Source organism: Hoplias malabaricus, chromosome 1 (genome assembly GCF_029633855.1).
Source record: "Hoplias malabaricus isolate fHopMal1 chromosome 1, fHopMal1.hap1, whole genome shotgun sequence".
Classification (NCBI taxonomy): domain Eukaryota; kingdom Metazoa; phylum Chordata; class Actinopteri; order Characiformes; family Erythrinidae; genus Hoplias; species Hoplias malabaricus.
In genome coordinates this window covers 62,351,482-62,376,417 of record NC_089800.1, presented here as the reverse complement: position 1 = coordinate 62,376,417, position 24,936 = coordinate 62,351,482, and the positions used below count along the sequence as shown (strand labels likewise).

The following is a 24,936-nucleotide window of genomic DNA, read 5'->3' as shown; positions in this document are numbered from 1 at the left end:
TCCCAGTCTTTTACATCGTATAAGAGTAGCAACCGACTCTAAAACGGGGATTATATGAGAGCTGGATTTTGAGATCGAAATATTAGTTAATTATATAAGTATATTATAAATTATTATTATTATAATATAAATATTAGTTATATTATATAAGTAAGCAGATGTGGTAAACTATGGTAAATATTGGGTTCAAGACTTGGAATAAGAAAAAACTTCTCAACTCCAGCATGAATGATATCCTTTACATTTATATTAACTTCCCCGTGCTTCAGAAATAACTCCCAGATTATCATCATCTAAACTGTCAAATTCTATAGATAATTACAAGAGACCCAATTAAAGTTTAATCAAATATTTTTGTCACTTCAAGCTCCAAAGACACAATCATATACTGCCTCATATTCAACCAAGTTTAGAATAAATCTGCGGTTGATTTGCTGCTGAGAGACGACAGACATCTAAATAATGAACATGCCACTGAAAACTCTCAAAGTCTGGCAAAACCGTATTGGTGAGTTGTGTGATATAAATAGCATCTGCTCTTCAGTTTAACCAGTTTCAAAAAGTTTGTACAATGGGACAATATAAAAGAAAACTAAAAGTAATCTTATGACTTTATTTCTGAGGCTTTTTCTTAATTAGACACTATATATATATGCTCTTCTCAAACCACTGTCACTGGTGGTACCCACAAAGGTGTATTTGGAACTGGATTCTTCCATATTGAACTGCAAATGTAAATATTGGATTAACTGAAGTTCATATATTTATTTGTTCGTAAAGATCTATTCATGCAGCACCTCTGGGATGCATTTAAACTGTGTGTATACCTGTAGTGAACACGAGGGTACCTGTACCTTTTGGGCAATCTGCCACCAAGGGGACTGTGATTTTTCTGTTCCTAAAATAAATGTATTGCTCAAAGTTTGGTATCAAACGGTACAAAATGAAAAGAAACCTACGAAACAAAATTGAAGCCAACAGTGTTTAAAAAAAGCGTATAATTCGTAGCTTTAAACAGCAAACCCCCCCTGACATAAGCATTTAAATTGTTATTCTGCGAGATGTCATTAAACATCACCAAACTTGGAAAAGCTAAATAAACTAGACTTCCTTCCATAAATTACGTGCATGGTTTGAAAAATGTTCTCCATCCCGGCTGCGCATGATAAAGCCCCCTCCCTCCCCTCATCCACCCCTTTTCTCTCCTGCAGGAATACAATAAGATTAGGTCATAATGAATCTTTTCACATGGAGGCTGCTCTTTTTTGGAGCGGCGCAGGTGCACAATAGGGGGCAAGGGGAGAAAGTCTCGCGCCTAGGTGTGAGCAGATTATTCAAATAGGGCCGGAGTGGAGAAGGGATTGGAGGCTCGCGGCGCGGCGCACACGGCTTATATCACAGCAGCGTTAAAGAGGCGCGAGCGGGCGTCACTGAACTCCAGTCAGTCATCAGCGGCCACGGCTGCCTCCCACACAAACACACAGAGGGAGAGACACACACACACACACACACACACACACATTGACACACACAGACACATGCGCCAGCCCCTGACGGCAGCAGAGCGCGGCGACACGAGCAGCCCGTGGTTCCAGACAGCCACCGCCTGCCAGAGGACGCTGTTGTGTGGGAACGCGCTTTTTGGGAACTTGGAGGAAACTTGCAGGATGCTCGGTGCTGTCAAAATGGAAGGACACGAACACGCAGACTGGAGCAGCTACTACGGAGAACCTGAGGTAGGTAAAGCTTAAATAATGCCTCTCTCTCTCTCTGTGTCCGTCTCTCCCTCTCACGCACACTCTCTTTATATATATTTATATTTTTCCTCGTCAAAGAAAAAGCCCATTCCGTTTTATACAACTCAATATTAGCCCTGAGATAATATTAACTTTGAGATCAAATATTGACTTGAGGCGCCTCCAAATCCTCCCCCGTCTCCAAGCCCTGCGCTGTCCTAACAAAAAAGTTGGGGCTTGACATGTAATGCAAACTTCTCTTCCGATTCTGAGCCGTATGTATATAAGACAGTACATACTGCAGCAACACACTCCCACGGCGCGCGCTCAGCAGGATCTTCGGCTTCATTTTGAGCGTTTTCCACGCAGTGCTGTTTACTGCAGCCGCTCGTTCAGAGCTGCAGTCAATGCTCTATAGTTCAGGACTTTTATTAATCATTTACACGGTATATGCCCGAGGTAGACAACCCCGTTTTTACGCGTTTGGCTGAAGTCGGATCGGAGATACTCCCCAGTCCTGGGCTGAAGTTTGGGAGTTCCCTGGGAAAAGACGATGCATCACGTTTCGTTGATTTTCTAAAGGAAAATAAGGACACGTTCACTACAGTAAAACATACCTCTACACATTTTAATCCATGACGACTATTAATGTGATGAAGAAAACCCAAATCAAGAAAACGTGGCCTGGCAAAAAAAAATGTCATGATGGATTATTTCATGTTTTATTATAGATTCAGCACATAAATAAAAACTCACGGTCTGGGGGAAAACAAACAAACAAGAAAAATAAACCTAGTGCTAATGCGAATATAAAATAATAAATAATTATAATACTACTACTAATAATAATAATTATACATAACGAACACATTTAAATAGGGCATTTTCAGGATTTTAAACGTGTTCTTGTTTTCACAAAATCATAACAAAACATTTGCTGCACTCTATTCAGTATTACACCTATGGTCTCGTGTGTTTTCTAGTGATATGTGTCCACGGTCCTCGAGTGCTCAAACCTGTGCTTGCCGTGTTTGACTGCAGTGACTCCCCTCGTGGTTAACGTGTGCTGTTTTTGTTGTCGTTTCCAGTGCTACACCTCGGTGGGAAACATGAACGCAGGCCTGAGCATGAACTCCATGAACACCTACATGAGCATGTCGGGTATGAGCACCGCGGGCAACATGACGGCCAACGCTATGAACATGTCCTACGTAAACACGGCTATGAGCCCGGGCATGACGGGCGTGTCCCCGGGCATGAGCGCAAGCATGACGGGCATGAGCGCCGCGCTGAGCCCCAGCATGAGCCCCATGACCGCGCAGGCGCCCAGCATGAACCCCATCTACCCCAACGTGAACGCCATGAGCCCCATGTACGGCCAGGGCAACATGAACCGGGCGCGCGACCCCAAGACCTACCGGCGGAGCTACACGCACGCGAAGCCGCCGTACTCGTACATCTCCCTCATCACCATGGCCATCCAGCAGTCCCCCAGCAAGATGCTGACCCTCAGCGAGATCTACCAGTGGATCATGGACCTGTTCCCGTTCTACCGGCAGAACCAGCAGCGCTGGCAGAACTCCATCCGCCACTCGCTGTCCTTCAACGACTGCTTCGTCAAAGTGCCGCGCTCGCCGGACAAACCGGGCAAGGGCTCCTTCTGGACGCTGCACCCGGACTCTGGAAACATGTTCGAGAACGGCTGCTACCTGCGCCGGCAGAAGCGCTTCAAGTGCGAAAAGGCGGCGGGGAAGGAGGGCGGTGGGCGCAAGTCGGCGGATGGTGGCGCGCACTCGAGTTCGGAGAGTTGTCACGGCAACGAAACGCCGCCGTCTCACTCGCCCGTTAACGAACACAAGCGCGCGCTCGGCGATATGAAGGCCACCAGAGGCGTGAGCCCGGACCCTGTAGCGGCGGCTTCACCGACCACCCAGCACCACCAACAGCAGCAGCAGCAGCAACAGCAGCAACAGCAGCAGCAACAACAGCTCCTCGCGCAGCATCACTCGGTCCTCGCGCACGAAGCGCACCTGAAGCCCGAGCACCACTACGCGTTCAACCACCCTTTCTCCATCAACAACCTCATGTCCTCCGAGCAGCAGCACCACCACCACCATCACGCGCACCACAGCCACAAAATGGACCTGAAGGCCTACGAGCAGGTCATGCACTACGGCTACGGTTCCCCGGTGACCGGCGCCGCGCTTTCCGTGGCTAGCAAAGGCGGCTTCGACTCGTCGCCGCTGGGCGCGGATACGTCTTATTACCAAGGCATGTACTCCAGGCCCATCATGAACTCTTCTTAAACTAACAAACGGCAACAACAAAAACAACAACAACAGCGGCAGCCTCATGGACCTTAAAAAGACGTTGGAGTGTCTGCATCACACGCCTCGTTGATTTTCTGACTCTACGGGGAAGAATGCAGGCAGATACGCCATGGCTTCTGCCGCCTTCCCTCTCTGAGATATCAGCTGGGTGACAAAATAAAACAGAAAACACAAGTGCTCCAGAACTGTTACACAGTCTTCGGTTTGTTTTATTTTGCCCTTCATTGATGTTTAAAACGTGACAAACACACGTGCATTAAAATCAACCAAAACGTGTGCTTTGAACAGACGTGTCCGAATTTTGCATAAGACTGTACATTTGTAAAAAAACAAACAAACAAAAAACAAAAAGTAACACATGCAGTTTGTGCAGACTGTACCCTCTGGACGTGGTTATTCTTTCCCTCCTTCATTTTAGTGGTCGAGTTTATTAGTAATTATTTTGTAAAAAAAAATAAATAAATAAAAAAATAAATAAAAAATAAACGGAAAATGTGTTTAAACGAATGTGTTGAACTCGAGGAGAAACGGAGCACACAGAAAACAAGAAAAAAGAAATAAAAAAAAATAAAAAAAAGAATTGGCGCGTGCGCCTAAGAGGAACCACCGTTGTTCTGCTCATTTGTGAAACCCTTATTTATGGCTTGTAAATGTGTATTCTTGTAGTTGATGCCAAGAACAGAATCTATATTAAAGTGTTATTTGAATTTTTACGGAGCACGTGGAATCGCACTTCATTTCTTCACCATCACCAACCAATGCAGCCAATCACAGCTCCACACTGTCCCCCTGCATCTTTTTAAAATTATTTTAAAATGGGGCTGGTTTAGGGCTTGTATTATAAGAATAACAGAAATATAAGAGGGTTTATTAAACACGAGCCTGTCATTTCTGATTTTAACACATCAGCATTAACACGCAGATAAGTCCAAAACTGCACAAACCTCTCTCTGGGGATTTCTTTCTCCAGAAGCAATTCCTCCATAAACAAACCCGGGCTGAAGGGCTCTCAATAGAGCCGAGCCTGACATTAGTATTCACTATGAGGATCCAGAATGGAGCTCTCACAAAGGGCGCGTTAAGAGGCCAATAGCTCAAGAAGGGGGGCGAGGGGATCTGGTTGGAATTTAATAAAGGAATCTTACATTCACTGCTTGGTTAAAATACTAATATTCATGCACGGATACAACACCTCTCACTTGGCTGCATGACAGCTTAACAAACATCAGCAACAACACAAACAGCGAGAAGAAACTTTATTATTGGACGCAGTAACAAAAAACGCTCTTCCAACTTTATTCTTTTAGTAACAACAACTAACGATAATGATATTATTATTATAAAAATAATTATTAAACTAACAAAGCATTAGATCTAAACCCTGCTACTATTTTTATTATTAGTGCAATAATAATAATAATAATAATTATTATTATTATTATTATTAGCAGCAGCTTTGATTCTGGAGCATTGACTCTGTCTGAAACTTCAGGCCAATCAGCAACAGATAAGCAATTTTAAAAATGATCTTATTGCATGCAATTGTTATTCTGAGATAAAAAGAATTTAAAAGCCTGCTGATTTATAAAATTGGCTTAGTACAATATTTATAATATCTGTTTGATATTATATATATATATATATATATATACACACACACACACACACACACAAATACATATATATTTTTGTGTGTGTGCGTGTTTGTGTAGTTTTGACACACACACTACACAACGAGAGAACTGGGTCTACTCCGCTGCTGCTGTGATGTGGACACCGTTGATCACAGCGACTGAGTGCAGTCTGTAAATGAGCTGTGGTCAGTAAAATGTAACTATCCCACAGCCCCTCCAGGGTTTACTGTGGACAGAGGCCGACAGTTCGGTGTTTCCGAGCCCTGTGCACTGCAGCCTCTGCTCCAAATCCTCCCAATCTGCGAATAAACAACCGCTGGTAAACAAGCAAAATATGGCATTAATACACACGTTGATATAAGCGCGCGGAGCAGAGAAGAACGAGAGTGTAAACGGTGGAAGAGAGCACGTCACTTCTGGGTAAATTTACACAGACATTAAATTTCGGGGTCCTCATTTTACACATAATGCTAGGCTGAATTTTTATAGCGCACTGATCGATATCTCTGTAAAATCATCATTTTTTTTTTAAACTAGCGGCGCTGCGAAATCTTTGCTTTGTGCTAAAGTCAACAGTGACAGAGTTGGAGCTCAAATAAATGCCGTGCTGCCTGTAAGCGCTGGGCAGAAGCAGGAGGCAGCGGCGGGGACTCTCTCTCCCTCCCTCTCTCTCTATCTCTCTCTCACTCTCTCTCTCCAGCTGTGGAGCACCCGCTCAGTGCAGGTAGGACCTATTTCTCCACGACTTTTTTACGCGCTGCTTTTGATTCACCCTGCTGTCTGTAATGAATGCACGCGCCGGGGAACTAGCACTGCATTTCACCGTGAAACTGGGGCGCTGAGCAGAGGCAGAGCGCGGTTGTGCGGAGCTGATTGATGACGGCCTCCTCACAGCGGTAGAACACAGACGGATCCGCTCGAGCATGGTTCTTGCCTAAGAGGCGCAGGAACGGCTTTTATTCCGCGCGCTCGCCTCATCGGGCTTATCCTAAAGAGGGAGAGCTGTAACCTGACTGGCCCAAACACTGCCACGGAGCGATACAGAATTACCCGGTCATTGATCAATCACGCGCCGCCAGGGCGAACCCTGAGCCCAGCATTTTAAACAGCACACACTTCCCTATCCTTCACAGACCCACGAGACCCAGACCAGCAGCGGACCACGGCTTACCAGACCCTCCTTTAACACTCACCCATTTACCAATCATTTCAGTACTCAGATATCAGCGGTAAATGAGTGTTCGAATATTACCAATAAACACTGACTCTCAGCTACTACTGATTTAACTAATGCTCCTGTAGTAACCTATGCTAATAGCTAATTACAATACTAATATCCATTTAGCAAAATTATTTAATAATTTATCAATCTGTAATGATTTACCAATACTAACTTTATACTTGTATAAAATCTCCCTGATACTAAAATACTAATTAACAACACTAACCCAGTACAGCAGCGCATACTAACACTAATCTCAGCCACTCTAATAAAGCTAGCACGGTATCCCCGAGACTCACGAACACATTGGAAAATCCTGTTTTTTCTCTTAATTATTTTGTAATTTTTTTACTGTAGTTACTTGTATTTATGAGCTTCTAGAAATATTTTTTTCCTTTTTTTCCAAATAATTATTCAATTGCCTTGGTGTCAAATGTGCTTTAATAAAACAAATAAACAAAAAACAACCCTGCACTGGAAATCAAATATTTGAAGTCAGGCACTAGTCTAAATGCCTTAATATGTTTTAATATTACAGCACAAATATATTTTGTTGTTGTTGTTATTATTATTAATATTAAGTAAAAAAACATTACATTATTTTACATTTAATTTGGCCTAGTTACTTATTAAAAGTATTAATAATAACGATTTAGATCAAATTGCCCGATATAATCTTCTTGTTATTATAAGGTCCTAGCCTAATAACAGTAGTACCACTTATAATAATAACAATAACAGCAATATAATAATAATAATAAAAACAATAATAATAATAATATTAAATAAATAATAATGTAATCGTTATTAAACGAACGTATATTAAACGCAATTTTTGTCAAATATATTACGAGGAAACCTGCTGGTTTTTGGAGAGCAGTGAGCTGATGCTCGGTAAAGGATGATCAGATTTAGGAATATTGGTAAAATACTACATGGGAATTAGTGTCTGCAGCACGCTTCTGAGTGAGTGAACTAAGGGAGGGAGGGAGGTAAATAATGGAGAATATGTGAGATTTTAGGAACAGAAAAGCGCTGCACATCTCCCGCTGTGTCTTCTACTGGAAACTTGAGCGAGGAGCACTCACTCACTCCTCCGCAGCAGCCCGTCGGTTCTGACAGCGCACATCGCCTCAGCAGAATGTTCTTAGAGCTTTAAAATGCTGTGTTTTTAAATCACAGCCGTCACACGGTGCTGCAGTTAGACCAGTCTGACTCTGTGAGAACAGTCACAGAACACCCAAGTGGCAGAGTCTCCCCTGGGACACAGACTACACGCTGTAATTCAGCTTAAGACCACTACAGACCACCCGCCCGAGTCACTTCCCCGCGCCGCGCGCAGAAACACCGCCGCGCACACAGCTCCTTCCGGCATCACCAAGATCAGCCGCGAACCAGCAGCTCACTCCCGCGTTCCCTCTCCCTCCGCCTCAGCCAGCAGCGCTGCGGGGCCTGAAGCTAAGCGGAGTTCATTTTGACAGAAAGCTCTGCCTGCACAGGGGTTGTGTTGTTTTTGGCTGTTGCTCAGGTACACAGCTCAGACCCCAACTTCCGCCAAGCGAAACTGTCCGCTTTACACTTTCACTACAAACAGCTCTCATTCAGAAAACTCGTCTCCTTCACTGGAATACTGCCATTTAACAACAACAACAACAACAAAAACGACTGCCAAAGGAGACACAAATGAATAATAATAATAATAAAAATAAATCAAAATCAACTAAATCACATTATTAACAGCAGCAGCAGCCCCAGTAAATCCGAGTTAAGTATTACAACGATAACTACAGTAACAAGTTTATAAACAAACAATAATTATGGCGTTATTAATTTGTTTGTATGACCGTTTTTGGGCTTAGGCTTAAAAATGCAAAACGATATTGTACACAAGTACGATATACTGAATTTTTTAAAAAGATATCCTCCACTATCAAAATGTACATACATTTTTTTTATTAATAACACAATATAAAATACATATACAATATTATATATATATATATATATGTGTGTGTGTGTGTGTGTGTGTCTCCCAATGAGTGAGAGAGTGTGTTTACTTTCTGGCTGACTATTCCGAAATACTCAGTGGTCAACTAGGGTACAGTGTACCGTGAATAATAATGTAAAAACTGTGACCTTTTCTGCAATTGGCCTATACCTAAAATATCTGGAGATTGAAAAACCTGGACATAACCAAGAAGTTCACTCCTGCTCCTCAAAGATTAAAATCAAAGATCAATCTGGCCCAGCTCAGTACTAAAACACACTTTAAACTGTATGTGGTGTAATAGTGAGTCTCTGCATTCCCTGGATGTGTTCCTGCTCAGAGTAGACTGCTGGCTGTCATTAGAGAACATCTCTCTGCTGGATGTGATGGGAATGTTATACCTTTTGATTAGAAGGTGTTCTTAACATCACTGACACTGCTGTCATGGGCAAGTTGGCTTGTGAAGACTGATGGAGCCCAGCAGAAATATATCCTAACCATACCCTCTCAACATGTTTTTATACTGAAAGTAACCTCTTACGTACGAAGCTACTTAAAGAGTTAATTTAATCTAAAAGTTCCTTCAGAACTATTTTTTGAGTAACTGTATTACGGAGGGGCAGCACGGTGGCGCAGTAGTGTGGCTTTCACACAGCTCCAGGGTCCTGGGGTTGTGGGTTCGAGCCCCGCTCCGGGTGATTGCCTGTGAGGGGTTTGGTGAGTTCTCCCTGTGTCTGCATGGGTTTATGAATGACCTAATTAAGGTAATGAATGAGGTTATGAATTAAATAATTAACTAATTATTATGGAACTCAATTTGAATCCGCACTAAGCACCTCAGACGTTATTAGCATTCTCCATTTTTATACAAGTACAATTTACATGTAAACAATTCTCCTCTGTCCACATTCATTCGGCTTTACTTCAGAGAGTTTGAACTGTGCTGTGTTTCAAATGAAGAAGAAAAACACTGCAGGGTCATTCTCGCCCTCTACACAACTGAACATATATCTGCACACAATCAGGCACAAGTCTGATAGTCTGATATAGGTGCTTCATATAGAGGAACTAGATGCTGGAGGAATTCATCAAAAAGTAAATATACTGGCTAATACTTTGGCAGACATTGCCATCATGTCGTAAACATGGAAATGTTAAAGGAATTATGATATTGGGCAAGACCTTGTATACAAAACAGACAAATGTTTAAGATTAGAACTCTTTTTTTGAAGTACTTTTAGCCACATTCAGTGCAGATTTGTTACAGGATACAGATTCACTCTGTTTCTGTCCAATAAAAAATGTAAGATTTTGGGCTGATACCTGGTGCCAACTCTATTTAAGATCTGAGTACTGAACTGAAAGAACTAGATGTTAATATTATCTCGATCGTAATTTCAGCAACTGTCAGGAACTCAAATTGGGGCACAATGTGTAAATCATCAAAACTGGGCAGTTACTGTCATTTCTAAAACTTTAACATCGGCGCAGCTTTGTGTACTTTGCACTAACCTGACGTAACAAAATCACAAGCAAACACGAACTGTCCGTCACTCTAAGGCTAGTCTGAAGAGAGGCTGAGGAAATGAGTTAGAGATGTAACCTAGGTCAGGAGTGTGTTCACACTGCTATAACAGCATGGTGTGAAATTCCTGCCCAGATACTTCTCTCACACACAATGCCTCACCAAACCAACGCAAGCCAGATTCTATCAACCTTAACATTTCATCATCATCACCACCTACAAGTGAGCTCATAAGTTCATAGTGGAATTTACAAGAGTCTGCCTACGTCATCTACAGAGCTGCTGTATTCAGATGGTATTTCTCCCTAGGTTTTTCCCCCTCCAATAGGGAGCATATGCAGATACAATAAAACGGGCTGCTCTATAAAGACTAAATGCCATTCAGATTGGCTCCATAGACTTGTACATGTTTGCCCACACCCCCCTGCGACATACATATGTGCATGGTATGGATGCCAGCGCTTCTTCCACTCATCCAACATTTCCTCTGGTTAGAGGCTGTAGTTCAGAACTGGGAAGGACACTCGACTCATTAAATCTTAATGAAAGCAATAAACACAGGCGCCAGCAATTCATTCCGACTTCCAAGCCAATCTCCATTTCCCTGCTAAAGGCAAACAAGCCCAGATGCCCTAGTACGATTCTCTGAATAACAAAAGCGAATCAAATTTTGTCCTGCATGTGTTCGCAATGCAGAAAAGGTAGAGGCGATAGGTTATCCTCAGACAGAGCTTGTTCAATTTATTGTACGTGAGAGGGGTGCGTCACACGGCTGATTCCAGCAGTGCCTATGACACCAAAGAGCTTGTAGTTGAGAGCACCGCAGACATGTTTATGCAATATTCATGAGAACCCATTTCCTCAAGGAAGAACCAGGCAGACATGCATGAAAAGCATAATCAAAGTCACCCGTGTCTGCACATTCAACTTATGCTTTATAAAAGCATCAAATCACTGTCATATATAGTTTTAAAACACTCCTATGTTCCTAAAAATATAGATGCATATTCTGTTGAGGGTCTTTAGGCTTCTAGGATCCACAGTTCATTTTAATCTCAAATATTACTGTGATTGAAATCCATGTATCATATTCATGTGGGTTTTTTTTTTATTAAAACAGACATTACTTATTATTACATGACCATTTAAAACTGTCATCATCCCTTAGAACTGATCTGGATTATGTAAGTGACCCTTGTTCTTGCTGACTGCCCTACAGCAGCAAAGACATTAACACAACACAAAAACTTGTGTTTTAGTAACTACAGTTTCCATTTATGGCTTAATGAATACCACCCTTTAGTATTCTTTCAGTGTTTGTGTTCTACATTTATACAAGAGAAAAGGCATGAAATTGGGTTTCTCTGGGACATGAGCCCTTTAAAATGTCACATCAATTTATATAAAGGTGTCTGAAAATGTTCTTCAAAAAAAGGGAAAAGGACTTTAGTCAAGCAAATGTAGTTTTTCCCTTCATTTTTAAGCATGCAGCAGCTTAACGGAGTATCATTAAGCAACATTTATCACATTTCATTTATCATATTATACTCTATTAATAATGTACACTGTATGTAGCGAAGATAGGTGTTTCAATGGATGTACATCAATTTATTTTGCTTTAAGAAACTGTGTAAAAATATTTCAAAATGTCCCTTCTCTTTGTGAACTATTTTCATAAACTCACAGACCTCCAACTGTTCTTGTAAATATATCTAATACACTTCCCCAAAAGATTAAATGCTGGGAATTCCCATCCTAATCCAACAGAAGAGCACAGGTCATTCATCACTCTGAGATTAATGCCCGAATAAGACAGTGTTAAAAAGCCCAGAGGTGCCTTTAGCATTAGATTAGATTACTCACAGATACTACAAGTTAGTGTTCCCCTGACACACACAATTTAACACACATCTGCTTGCTGCTGACAGTGACATGGTAGCCGGCCTAATTAAATTTTCTGTCAGATTAAGTGCTGGTTCTATTGTAGAGGCAGTAGATTTATTAGCAGCGATTGCATCCCTTTATTTCCCAATTTGCAAAAGAAAGACCTCCAGCAGAGATAGACAGGCAGTGACAATGGAATCAATTAGTGAGAGAAATAAAGAGGCCTTTCAGCCACGCATAAAAGCTGCGATGCTCATGTACAGCATATGTCTGTATCACAATTACTCAGGCACTTTGCTGGAGAAACCCCATTTAAAGGCTCCTATCACTGTTAAAACATGATTTCCTAACTTACAGGCCTACAGGTAGCATGAAGACGCTATTAAAGGTTCAAAACCAATAACGCCCTCACACAGTCCACAAGTGAACACACGTCACAAATGCAACCAACAGCTGCATCAAAATGGATTATTACTAGCGCTGCTAACGTTAACGTTTATCAAATTTGACTTCCCTCCATAATTAGTTTTCAAGTCCAGTGACATATTCATGGTTATATTAGGCAACATACACACAGTGCCACTACTGTTGAGTTCAGAATGTAGATTACATTATTTTTATGATGAAATACGGATGTTTTATTGTCTGAGATGTGAGCTGCAATTTTCCTCATGTAAAGCTTGTGTCCGAGATTCATTGCGTTTGATGTAATGTTCTCAGCTAATGTTCAGCAAATTAAAAGATTCTAATTCAAATATCATAAAAACTACTTTGAAAATAATTTTAGAAGAACAGTTTCCTCTAACCAGTTTATTGTGCACACCACTCATTTGATTGACACAATTGAAATTTTAAATCTATTTAAACTACTAATTAGTTATTACTTTATTAACAGATTTAATAAAGGTGATATTCACAATTAAAAAAATAAAGTTATATATAATAATATATATTAATATATAAAAATAAAAGTTATAATAAAGTTCCTAGGATGTTTCCTCAAAATGTGCTGCTCTCCAGTCTGTGTGTGTGCTGGAAACTGGTCTAATGTGTTTAACAAACCCTGATGTCTGTAAATGGGTATTAAAAAAAAATGCCTTTTCTCTTCCTCAGAAAAGCAAAGGCATTTGAAGTTTTTTGACCAATGTAACAAACTCCAAACATTGAAAAGCACAAACTGAGATAGAAACACACTGTTCCACCTTAAAAGACACTGAGCTTCTGAACATAAACAAACCAGAGAGAACGGCGTTTCACTGTAATTGTAGATGTAGATGTACAACTGTAGATGTACCCTTTAATAGCGGATGTCACAATCTCCCACAACAGTTTACAGCACAGTTTCTATAAAAGAGAGTTTGTATTGATTTTATGAAATAGTGCCTCCAGTGGATAGGAACTCACTTTACAAGATATAGTAACAGCAACAAAAAAATTGGGAAATGGTCAAAGAAACTGAAATAATCACTGCTTTTGGGAAAAAAAGACCTATTTAAAACATCTGCTTAAAAAATGTGACATCTTTGAAATTCTTAGCAATTGACCATTTTGTTTTTACTTCAGTTGGACATTTATTTTAAACAACTGTTACCATAACTGTCTGTCTATCAATGTTAAATGGACCATCCACTGTTTATGCCACTGTAGGCAGAGTTTGTTTTATTACTATACCAATGCAAATCAGGCACTGAGTCATCTTTTCATGCAAAACTAAGCATTAGAGGGGCTAGTCCAGCATGATGAATCGTTCAGAGCTGGTCAGGAGATATGCACCAGGAGAAAGATTGATGAGGAGAGAGGGTTTGCTTGTGAGAAGAACATTTGCAATGATTTAAGCTTTTCAAACACTTTCCACCCTTGATGCTGAGGTTTAAAATCCCTAATGTTTTTAAAATGCAAATGCTGTACTGGCAGTTACAGCAATGGGGAATAGAGAGGACTATATATTTTGTCAGCATCAGATATAGATGTAAAGCAGTCAGGTTTAAGATGGATGTACAAACTATAACAGCATATGAATTACTGGTGTCCTGCTGGTAGCCAAGCTTTGGATTTGGGGGGGGGTACATTCCACTCTTCTCCAGAAGGATAGATAAATATTTGTAAGTGTGCAGAATAAAATAATAAATTAAACGAGGCATATAAAATTAACTCAAAATAAAAATCCTTTGAGGGCACCATGGCAGTGACTTTTTCTTCAATGAAAGCACTGTGGTAATAATAAAATAATTACATGAAGAAATGACTTATAAATAAATACATGATAATCACTATGTATAAATTACAAGATGTCAAGGTAGTGTCTAGAGGAGAGGGCATAACTGCTAGGACGCATTTAACTGAGCAGTTGGTGATAAACGCACTCAGCCCCTCCATGGCTTAAAGCAATTAATTCAGGCACCCTGACATCAACTCTCCAATCCTCTGACAGCTTGGAGCCCAAATCAAAATGCTAGTTCTCCTGGGAACAGCAGAAGATAGCTGGCTCTTTTCTGGACTGTTTGCTCACTGGGCCTGAGAGCAATCTTCCTCGCCGAATGAAATGCAAGGACACAAACAATGTGGCGGCGAGAGAATGGAAGACGGGGAATGAACAGTTTGGACTATTTGCTCAGCAGAAGGGCAGTCACAATGGCTGGCCCATGGCTTTCCCATGCATCAAGCCTCTTAGTCTTAGCGGTCCTTTGTTGCTGGGTTTCGTTCAGATAAGAGCCCAGCTGCCCAATGCGTTTAATTCCCATTGTACGCCATACTGTATGGCCATTTATCTGCTTTTAGGTGGCTTTTGGCCATTTTGTTATTCCATGAGTGTGCATCATATCGTGCGTGTATCTCCATGGCCGGGCTTCACCTTTGCATGTGCAGCCATTTAGGCAGGACGGGCCAAGAAAACAAGCAAGGTCAAGACTGCAGGGCCGAGGGATAATGCCACAGGGCCTCCCTTTTTACTCGCCGTGAGAGCATGCATGTGCCGGGAGCTGTTGTAATTATGGTGGTCTCATTAAATGGGTTGCACCTTATATCAATGCAGTTAAGCTATTAAATTAAACAAGTATCTCTTTGAGAAGCAGAGGAAATTGAATAACAACATTCATCTCACATACACACATCCTTCAGCACTGTTTAAAAAAAAGTGCTTTTAACAAATACACAAGTCAAACGGTCATTTACATCATAAATATGAATAAAATCCAAACCGTGTCATGCACCGCCCACAGCCGGAGGTCCAGAGAGTATGCTGTAAGCACTGTAGCGTTCACAGAGCCTTGTCGAGAGGCTGGCCCCATCCTCCATAAACGCAAGGTCAGTCAGTACACCAAAGAAATAAGATTAAATGTCAGAGACCTGCAGGTTCTTATATCTTTGCCCTTCCACCCTTCTACCCTTGAATAAGGCACGTCTGTCAGCGGAGATGAAAGGTGATGTGACATTCACATTTAATTAAAATGTAATCTATCTTTAACATTCAAAACAACCAGCAACAAAATGATGAAGATTTATCACAATTCAACACATAATTGAAACTTATTATTGATATATTCTCGGGAAAAAAAAACCTTCAAAGATAAAATTTAAGATAAACTATTTTGTAAAAGAGTCTGAATGAAGCATCTTTGTAAAGTTTTAAAGAATCTAGACAGTAATTAGAGTCATATCTAAGCTACAAAACATTTCGGAGCCATGATTGTATTCTATTAAACCAGGTTCCATTGTAGAGATAAATGACGAAGCCTGGCATTGAGTACTTTGCACAATGCAAAAGGTACTACATGGAAACCTTTTAGGTTCCGTAACTCTACCTATAAACGTTAGGTTCTTTATGTAGAAGGTTTGATTCTTTAAATCGATAATGCCCACTGGTTATTAATTAAACCCCTAAAAACTCATCAAAATGACAGATTTAGAAGTGATTTATAATCATCTAGTGCCTTAAAAGTGGTTTAGATGAAACTGCACACTTCACCCTCATTCAGTATGCGCAGAGCTATGAATATATAATAAGCCCCCAGCCCTCTCTCTACTTGCCCCTTCAACACTTGCCTGCAGCTTGAAAGGTCGATGGGACTGAATCTTTGAATGATGCAGTTGCTCAGCCATAGCACTGAAAGCCTATTTCAGTCATGATACATCTATTAGTTTGTAAACACCAACACATGGACATGTTAATAGGGACAAAAATGTGACTTTCACTGGAAGGAGCCCTTAAGAGGATCTTGACACTCACGGATCACTTTTTCAAACACGGCTCAGTCGGCCTGAGCCAAAGAACACTTGGTGATACCTCTTTTTTGCTTTAATATTTGTTAAATCAATCTGTTTTGAGCACCCACCAGAAGAAGCAGATAACAGTGGTTGAAATACAGAACAGGTATCAGACCGAGGAACCTGAAGGAAACAATATGTAAACACAGAAAAATGGTTTAGATATTTAGTAGAGTACAAGTTTTTAGACTCATATTTACCACTTCATTTCACATGCGATCTGAGGTCTAACATCTGTCAAAGGCTTGGAGAACACACAAGACAGCGCAAGACAACATTAATGAATTGGCAGGAAAAAAGTGTGATTAGCGCTAGGGATTTACGTCACAGCAGGGAGGCTGATTAGCAGAGTATGAGAATGGCCTATTATACCTTTATCATGTGTCAAAGAGGCCAACATGGCTTTTATTTGGATGAGGGGATCTGACAGAAGCCACTGGACTCCCTGAAACTGCAGGAGAAGAAAAAACTGCAAGATAAAAAGAAATCTCACAAATTGGGGGGGAAAAAACGATAAAAAACTTTTGAAATTCTCAGAATAGATTATTTTAATATTTAATAATCTGATAATTAGTATGATTATTATTATGATTTTTTAAGACATAACTGATCAACAACAAACCATGTAGAGGTTTAACAACATTAGAAGGGAGGAAAAATTCATTATGTAATATGTAATTAATATTTAGTGATCAGGCAAATCGTTACCAACCCTTTACTATACACACGTCTATTCTCTCAGCTAAACTGACCACTTTGTTTTTCATCAATAGACTGTGGCCCACCTGCTGCTCTGCATATTTTGTTTGCAAACTTTTACACTATTCTTGAATGGTCAGGACCCCCAATAGATCCACCACTGAGTAATGATTCAGGTGAAGGATCATTCTCAGCGCTGCAATGACTCTGACAGGGCGGTGTGAGTGGAGCTTTTAAATCCTTCAGTGTCACTGCTGGACTGAGAACAATCCACCACCAACCAAAGACATCCATGGGCCGCTGATTTGGCAGCATCAACTTGTACAGATCAGCTACTGTCTCTGACATTACATCTACAAGGTGGACCCGCGAGGTAAGTGGACAGTGAACAACACATGCTATCACACCACAACTATGGCGGTGTCACTGCGGCGCTGAGAATTATCCTCCACCCAAATCAAACCTGGTTTAGAAGGAGCTCTACATTTCAAATTACTTATCTGCGAATATGCAATAAGTCGTCATATCCACCTCCGTTTATCTCTAGGCCCACCCCCAAAAAAGTTAAGGATTGGTTCCTTAATTTTATGATGCAAGAAATGTAGGCTGTATGAATTCCGCTGTTTGATTTCAAACTAAGTGGAGACTATTAGCCATGTAATTGACATCTCATTTAGCTCATGACATGTTCTTACAAAAATATAAATAATAATAATTAAATTAAATTACATTCAAAAACCCCAAACCAGTGGAGTATTCCAGCAAAACAAAAACAAATACACTTGATGAGGGTCTTTTACCTGTGTACAGGGATCTCTAATATGGTTTCAGATGCTTTGAAATTCAGCATTTTTCCTCCACCAATCCACTCCTACACTATAGGTGTCTCTCAATGCCTGTGACTATTTTGCAGGAGTGGGAAGGCAGGGTTTGACTATGATTTCATTTTATGGATCTATCAAAGGAAGATTTGTAATGCATTTAATAACAGATTATTTTCCCCCTGCTACAAAATGGCAATGGCAATTTATCTAGATTATTAAACAATTCTTTGATCATCAGTAATGGTGACAGCCCTTAACTGCTTAAACAGTGTGTGTTCTATGATCTTTAGAGCAGTATAACATCTTTGTCTGAACACAATCTGAAAACTGGACAAAAAACTAAACAGAGATTTTATTCTGGTTTATTTTCAACCATTTCTTCTGGTCCAACACATGATTCAAATATGGAAATGTAACATGATATCTTCAAATTATGTCAGAAAATGGACAAACTTATCTGACGACGACAATGTGCAAGTCTTTGTGTGTGTGTGAGACAGAGAGAGAGGTCTGCATGCTTGTGCAGACGAGGGTTTGTGCACAAGCGTGTGAGCGCACGAGTATGTGTGTGGGATGGTTCTGCACTATGCTTCACTGGTGCTAAAGTAAAGCTCTGTTCATGGCTTTTCAGCACTTCTTTAAGTTGCCACAACTGTGTAATTTATGAGCGCTAAAGGCCACAGTGTTGAGACATGACACAGGACCCTAGCGCTCAAAAATGAAAGAGAGCGTCTAAGTCATATAAGATGAAACACACAAAAGCCAGGCGATTAGCAAGTACCGGAACACGCTAAACACACTGCTGGGAGAACACACACGAATAAACACATCCTGTGCCACACAGTCTTTACATACAATTTAACTGGCTTCATGTGTCATACACAGTAATTCACTGTTAAACTCAATTAGGTAGTTATTCGGTATCTTAATAAAATGAAAGTATTAATGCTACTTTATAACCCATTCAGATAAAGTTAAACAAATGTGGTCTTCAGCAACATGTCATAGTAGTAAAAGAAGCAAATAAAATATTTAGGGTTTACTTAAGAAAATCAAGATGCCCCAAATGGTTCTTTGGATTGATGACATAGAAGAACCAACTTAAAGGTCCTCATACTCATGTCTCATTTAAAAAAATGTTCAATGTTCAACAATGTTTTCCATGGTTCAATTTTTCATAAAGATTTAACAAAGCATGATGTGTGAATCATTCTACTTGAAAATAAAGACTTTGTCAGCTTTCCTGTCATATCTTCTTGTCATTCCTGGGGATTAGGACCTCATTCAAGGGTGTAATTACAACAACTATACAGTGAAGGGTGGGGAGATAAGAGCCTCCAGATCTCTGCCATTTTCATTTCATTCCAGTGATGCATCATGCAGGGATTTTTAAGTGCTCACATATGGCACGGACAAAATGCACTTCATTACTACAGATCTTCAGACACTTGGGACAATGCAGCACTGTCCACAGGTCCTTCAGACGGCACAGACCTGTTGATACATCTTAAGAAAGCATTCAAAACACTACTACTTTATTGATAGCAGGTTCTGAGGAATAAACAAGAAGAAATCAGTGCTGTTTACATCAGATTTTTTTTACATTGCTAAACATGTTATATTTAAGTCTGTTGCACTTGAATCTCCACAAAGCAATCAGAGATAAAGAAATTAGACATAATACAATCTACATTCAATAAGGTACGGGACTGACAAAGGAAAATGAGTGTTTCCCTAACTGGAATTTAAAGAATTAATAAAGACACAGTGTTTTTGATGCAAAGCACTGAACAGTATCTCAAGTGCTACAGTTCCTAAATGCAAAGTATGTGTGTATTAGCGCCCTCTTGTGGTGCAGTTCCTAACCAGGAGTGAGTGACTGACTTACAGGCCAGTTCCACCTGAAAATAAAGTCTACATGGGATTCCTAGTGATCAGCGCTGTTTGGGAAAACATAACACAGATAGTTTAATTTTTCGTATTTATTGACTGATTTATTGTTTCCAAAAAGGGAGAAAAAAACCACAGACCTCAGCATCACTGAACATTAATATAACAAACATGCAGGACTGGAGTTTTGAGGAATTCATAAATGCACTTTTCTTCACCCTCCTATTTACTGTAGAGCTCCAGTCCTATGGGCAAAGGAAAAATCTTTTTCTATGGAAGTCAATGTAAAAAAAGATTTATTTTCAAGTCATTTTGGTGCATTTCTATTGGTTCATACATTACGTATTATGTCTCAAATTAACCAGATTCTGTAGACTGGTTTAGTGTGCACATTTATTCCATTTGCTTCTAAAGACTTTCTGTGTTTTTGTTTCTTGTAGAGCTCTAAAGCTATTTTCCTGGTATTATTTTCAGTTATTTACATAGTCTTCCTCTTTTATAGATCTGTTTCTTGGTCTTCACGATGGCTTGTGGTACACCAAAATGTATCGATATCCTTTTCATTTACCTATATCCTTCTACCTTATGAAATGTATTTTTTTTTTATTAAAACCTTGTTTTGCAGATTAATGCTGTAAGAGTAGAAAAAAAACATGGAATTTTTGCAGATAATTGATTACATGATTTCTCCTATTATTCAATTGTTGTAGAAAGAATAAAAGAACACTCAGACTGCAGATAAATAAATAAATTGTGTTCTCTGACAAACTGATTTGTTTTCAAAGCACATCTTTGACCGTGTTTTTCCCAGACACACTGATGACCCGGGACATGTTGAGTAATTTCACCGCTTACCACAACAGCAAGTGAAAACAAATCTACTCTTTGCTTCAGTAGGGTGGGCTGGCACTGGCAGATATAAACAAAGACTTAGAACTTCCCGAATTTCAAAACCATAAAGCTCCCTGTTTAGCAATGCGTCTTAAGCCGGTTCACATATGAAATACTTGATTCCCGGCACAATTATACATACTCAAGCAATGCACTAGGCTAAATTCTATTATGCAAATACAAGTGTGTATGTGAGTGGTAACTAACTGAGCCAGTTTTAAAAGGGAAAGTGGTTTACTCATGCAAATTTTAAAATGGAGCTGGAGCAAGGCTTTGAATAGGACGACAGAACCAAATGACAGTTACAGGATGTGGGGGCATCAGAAATGGCAAAAGGCCAATAATAAATAAAGTGGGGGATATTTGAAAACACTCAAAGGCAGATTTAATTGTATGGAAATGGTTAGGTGTTTACCGTTTGAAAGATATTTCCAATAGCAATATGAACGGAATCAAAGTCTGTATGAGGTTTGGTCTCAGGAGGAAACATATCGACACACAACTTCAAAACTAATAACAAAAGGGCTTAATATTCAAGCCTGACTCTCAAAAACTCTCCGTTTGGTCGACAGGTCTGGTTTACCAGGTTTCAGAGAGGACAGCAGAGATAAGAGCTATGGGAGCATGTGATGTCCACACAATGTCCCCTTAGTTGGCCTCATTGACCGGTCCATGGCACCGACCAGGTATGAGTGCAATGTTTAACTAGCCATCCATCTTCTACCTGCCCCTGGCAAACAGGCACCTTTGTCTAAGCTGCACTGTTGTTAGGGCCTGCTCTGACTCAATAGATCAGCCCCAGTTTATTTCCCCATTGGCCGAGGCTCAGAATATATGCCTGCCTTTAATCCACTTTTTATTTCTCTGACAGGAGCATTCAGCGTGCTAATGCATCTGCGCATACGAGTGGGTGTTGTTTCAGGGAAGAGGCTGTCTGCTGCCTGGTTAAACTGGTGATTCGGGGTGAAATCATCCACCAGCTCCTTATCAGCAGAAACCAGGGTTAATCAACAAACAGACTGTGTAAATTCAGCAACACATCTGGACCTTACAGGTTATATGTGTTTTAAATATGTCCAGGTCTAAATGTGCGTGTACGTGTTTCACACTCCCAAAGACTCCTGAACGATTCTTCATCTGAACAATGAAGAAAAAATATTGAATTGGTTTAGAATGTTTACATCAAGTGGGAGTCCTTTAAATCCTACATTTCATTTGTTTAGCATTTTTCCTGAGATAAGTACGGTCCTTTGAGTGGAGTAAGCCATTGAAAAGCTTTGAAGGGAACCAAAAGTGGTTCTTGAAAAGGACCTTTATTTTTACATGTGTAGACATTCTATCCAAAATTTGTTAAACATTTTAGAAAACCCCTTAGTTTAGTACAAACCTCTGTTTACCTCCGTGTTAAACAACTGTCACTGATTCTTGTTTCTCCTCAGTTCACTGATCATGAGAAAAACTGAAATGTAATCTTAAAATATAAAAGGACAAAGTACTCCTCAGGGACCACTTTCTGCTGACAATGGTGTGTGAATATATACATGTGTGTGTGTAGGCAAAATGTGTGCGCATGTATGAATGGGGGGTGCCCTGTTTTGAAAAAGCAGTGGCAAGTTCAGGCAGGGTGTGGTGAGAGGTGTCCCAAAACCTTTTCAGAACAAGACTGCAGCTCTGCTGACTTAATACCCCTTTTAGATAAACATGGCCTCGTTTTCTTGTTTTTCTCCACCAGCGTAAGCATAAGTGTGTGTGTGTGTGCACTACAGACAACACTTTCGCAAACAGTAATGAACCCTCATGCCCCCCTTCACTTTGTAAACTTGGAGGAAAAGACCCAGATTAAGGCCAACATTTAATTAACTACATTGCAGCAAAACAAAAGACAGAGAATGCATTATATGCTCCATTCCTTTTGCACCCTGAGTCTGTGCTATTATACTGTAAAGAGGTATGTAATGCTACATTACATCACACACGAAAACACAGCTATGGAGAAACAAGTGGCTATTTAACCCTCAGAGTGCAGTCTGATTGTAGGCCACAGAAACAAGTGATATTACATATGCTTTATAGTAAATATGAGAAATTATTATATGAATTGATAATGTAATTATGTTAAAGTACTGTGGAAGTCCAACCTGCATTCCTTTAATACGCTGAAAAAAACAGCTCCACACTATGGGTTTGAAAGGAAATGTACTTGTCATAATTCTGTTAAATAGAAAAGGAAATAGGCAAAAAAGAAAGAAATAGCAAATAAAACAAATAAGCTGCTGGTTTTCTCAGAACAATGGACTTGTTGAACAATGGACTTGCTGTCCACAAGCCCGGACTTCAGCATTATTGAATATGTTTGGGATTTCTGAAAATCGTCCTCTGTAGTTCACAATATTATTTTTCCTCTTAGGATTTTTTGTAAACCTCAGTATAAAAAGTGTCCTTTGGTTTGTGAAAAGCACTATATTATTATTATAATTATTATAATTATTATTTATATTATTATTTTTTTAAATAATGAGAAGCTGAACTCTTTAAGACTGAACTTAAGAGATGTAGAAATAAAAAAAATATTCCTGCATAATTGCATGAAAAACTAAAAGTCTCCTAAAAAGAATAAAAAGCATAGCATGAACACACTAAGTACTGGAAATGTTACTGAAGGGAATTAAAAGTAGCTGCTGAGGCTCCCGTGTGCGTTTCTGTTTAATATTTCCCCTAATGCGTACATATGAATAATTATGAATAATTGTTTTTTTGAATGGCAATTAACTAAAGAGTTGTTTCTGATTTCTCCACATCACTGTATATAAATACATCTATATACTAAAGCAAAACAATCCTAATAACTCCAGACCTCTGTGGGTTAACCATCCTAGACAAACCACCCCTAAAAAGGACTGAGATTACGCAGGCTTAAAGTTTTCTTTTGTGATTTGTATGAGCATGAAGAAATGTACATTTGCTTTCAGGCACGGACCAATCAGGGGAGTTCACCAGTGTCTTCCTGCCAATCCTTCGAACCATGTTCCTCACAACACCTTCACCTGCAGCTCAGCAGCGGTGTCTGACCTGGCCGTGCATGGGAGATAACGTTCGCGTCTGCACTGGCGAAGAGTGGGACAAAAGGAAGCGTGACGTTAATGATTACCAGGGCTAAAAGCCCCTGCTTTTGTATTCCCATGGTACTGAGGCTATCTGGCAGCCATGTGACCTGCGTGGAGGAGATTGGGTGGGTGGGGGAGCGCTAGAGCAAACACAGGTGCTCTGTTTGGGCTGGAGTCGCCTGTGCTGTCAGGGACAACCACAAACACACACACAGTGCTATGCCTAGCTACACCAGCACCTACCTACACCTGCAGCACAGTATACTCAATGGGCTTCAAGTTAGTTTCCATTTCCTCCATTACATATACTGTACTCTTAGAAATATATCCAAAATTCTGAGCACTGCTGATCAAATGACATGTTTAGTTTAATTTCCAACTGATAAAATTATAAATTAAATGAATGTCCTCCACAGAAGTAGTTGGTCAGTACTTTTTAAACACTGATGATTTTCATATATAATAGTCAAAAGATTTTTGGCTACATCATACACACTCAACAAGAACCACTGGGAAACATTTACTTCTAAGAGTATACATCATGTGGTCTGCTCTTTGGGCTACTTGGGACAAATTTGGTTACCTTCACTGTATCAGGTGTAAAGACAGGACTAGCGGAGTATAAATAATGATCCATAAACCAATCTGTTAACTGTACAATAAAAGTTAATAGAAAAAAAACCAACACAAAACAAAACAAAAATTGTGCTCCATTTATTGCTGTGTATTCTTGTCTTATGCATAATCATTTTCTCACGTCACATCAAACTCTGATCCTTTGTGCTGAGGCTGCATTCTTCCCAGTGTAACTAATGAGCTACTTTCAATCACCCTCAATCATGGCAAACAGTATTTGAATATGTCCTAGGGGAAAGGCGTAAAGACAGCATTTACCCTCGGCATTTCCAATGTCATTCACAGCTTCAAATGTGGTATGGCAGAGGGAG

General features: G+C 40.0%; 1 protein-coding gene and 1 long non-coding RNA gene across 2 annotated transcripts; both read left to right on the top strand.

Annotated features, from left to right (window-relative positions):
* Window positions 1–1,538: 1,538 nt before the first annotated feature.
* Window positions 1,539–4,467, top strand: foxa2 (forkhead box A2). The gene is made up of 2 exons (XM_066684985.1): window positions 1,539–1,736; window positions 2,825–4,467. Exons 1-2 carry the CDS (start codon window positions 1,539–1,541, stop codon window positions 4,040–4,042), a joined length of 1,416 nt encoding a protein of 471 aa, XP_066541082.1. The 3' UTR covers window positions 4,043–4,467.
* Window positions 4,468–6,243: 1,776 nt separating this feature from the next.
* Window positions 6,244–24,638, top strand: LOC136667051 (uncharacterized). The gene is made up of 4 exons (XR_010795422.1): window positions 6,244–6,424; window positions 21,458–21,571; window positions 21,757–21,939; window positions 23,855–24,638. It is a non-coding gene; the product is annotated as an uncharacterized lncRNA (long non-coding RNA).
* The last annotated feature ends 298 nt before the right edge of the window (window positions 24,639–24,936 follow it).

What these genes read in the sequence shown, in the direction of transcription:
- foxa2 (XM_066684985.1), top strand. Translation starts at nt 1,539, where the DNA reads ATGCGCCAGCCCCTGACGGCAGCAGAGCGCGGCGACACGAGCAGCCCG. An exon ending in GCTACTACGGAGAACCTGAG is followed by an intron (nt 1,737 to 2,824) that starts GTAGGTAAAGCT and finishes TGTCGTTTCCAG; the next exon opens with TGCTACACCTCGGTGGGAAA.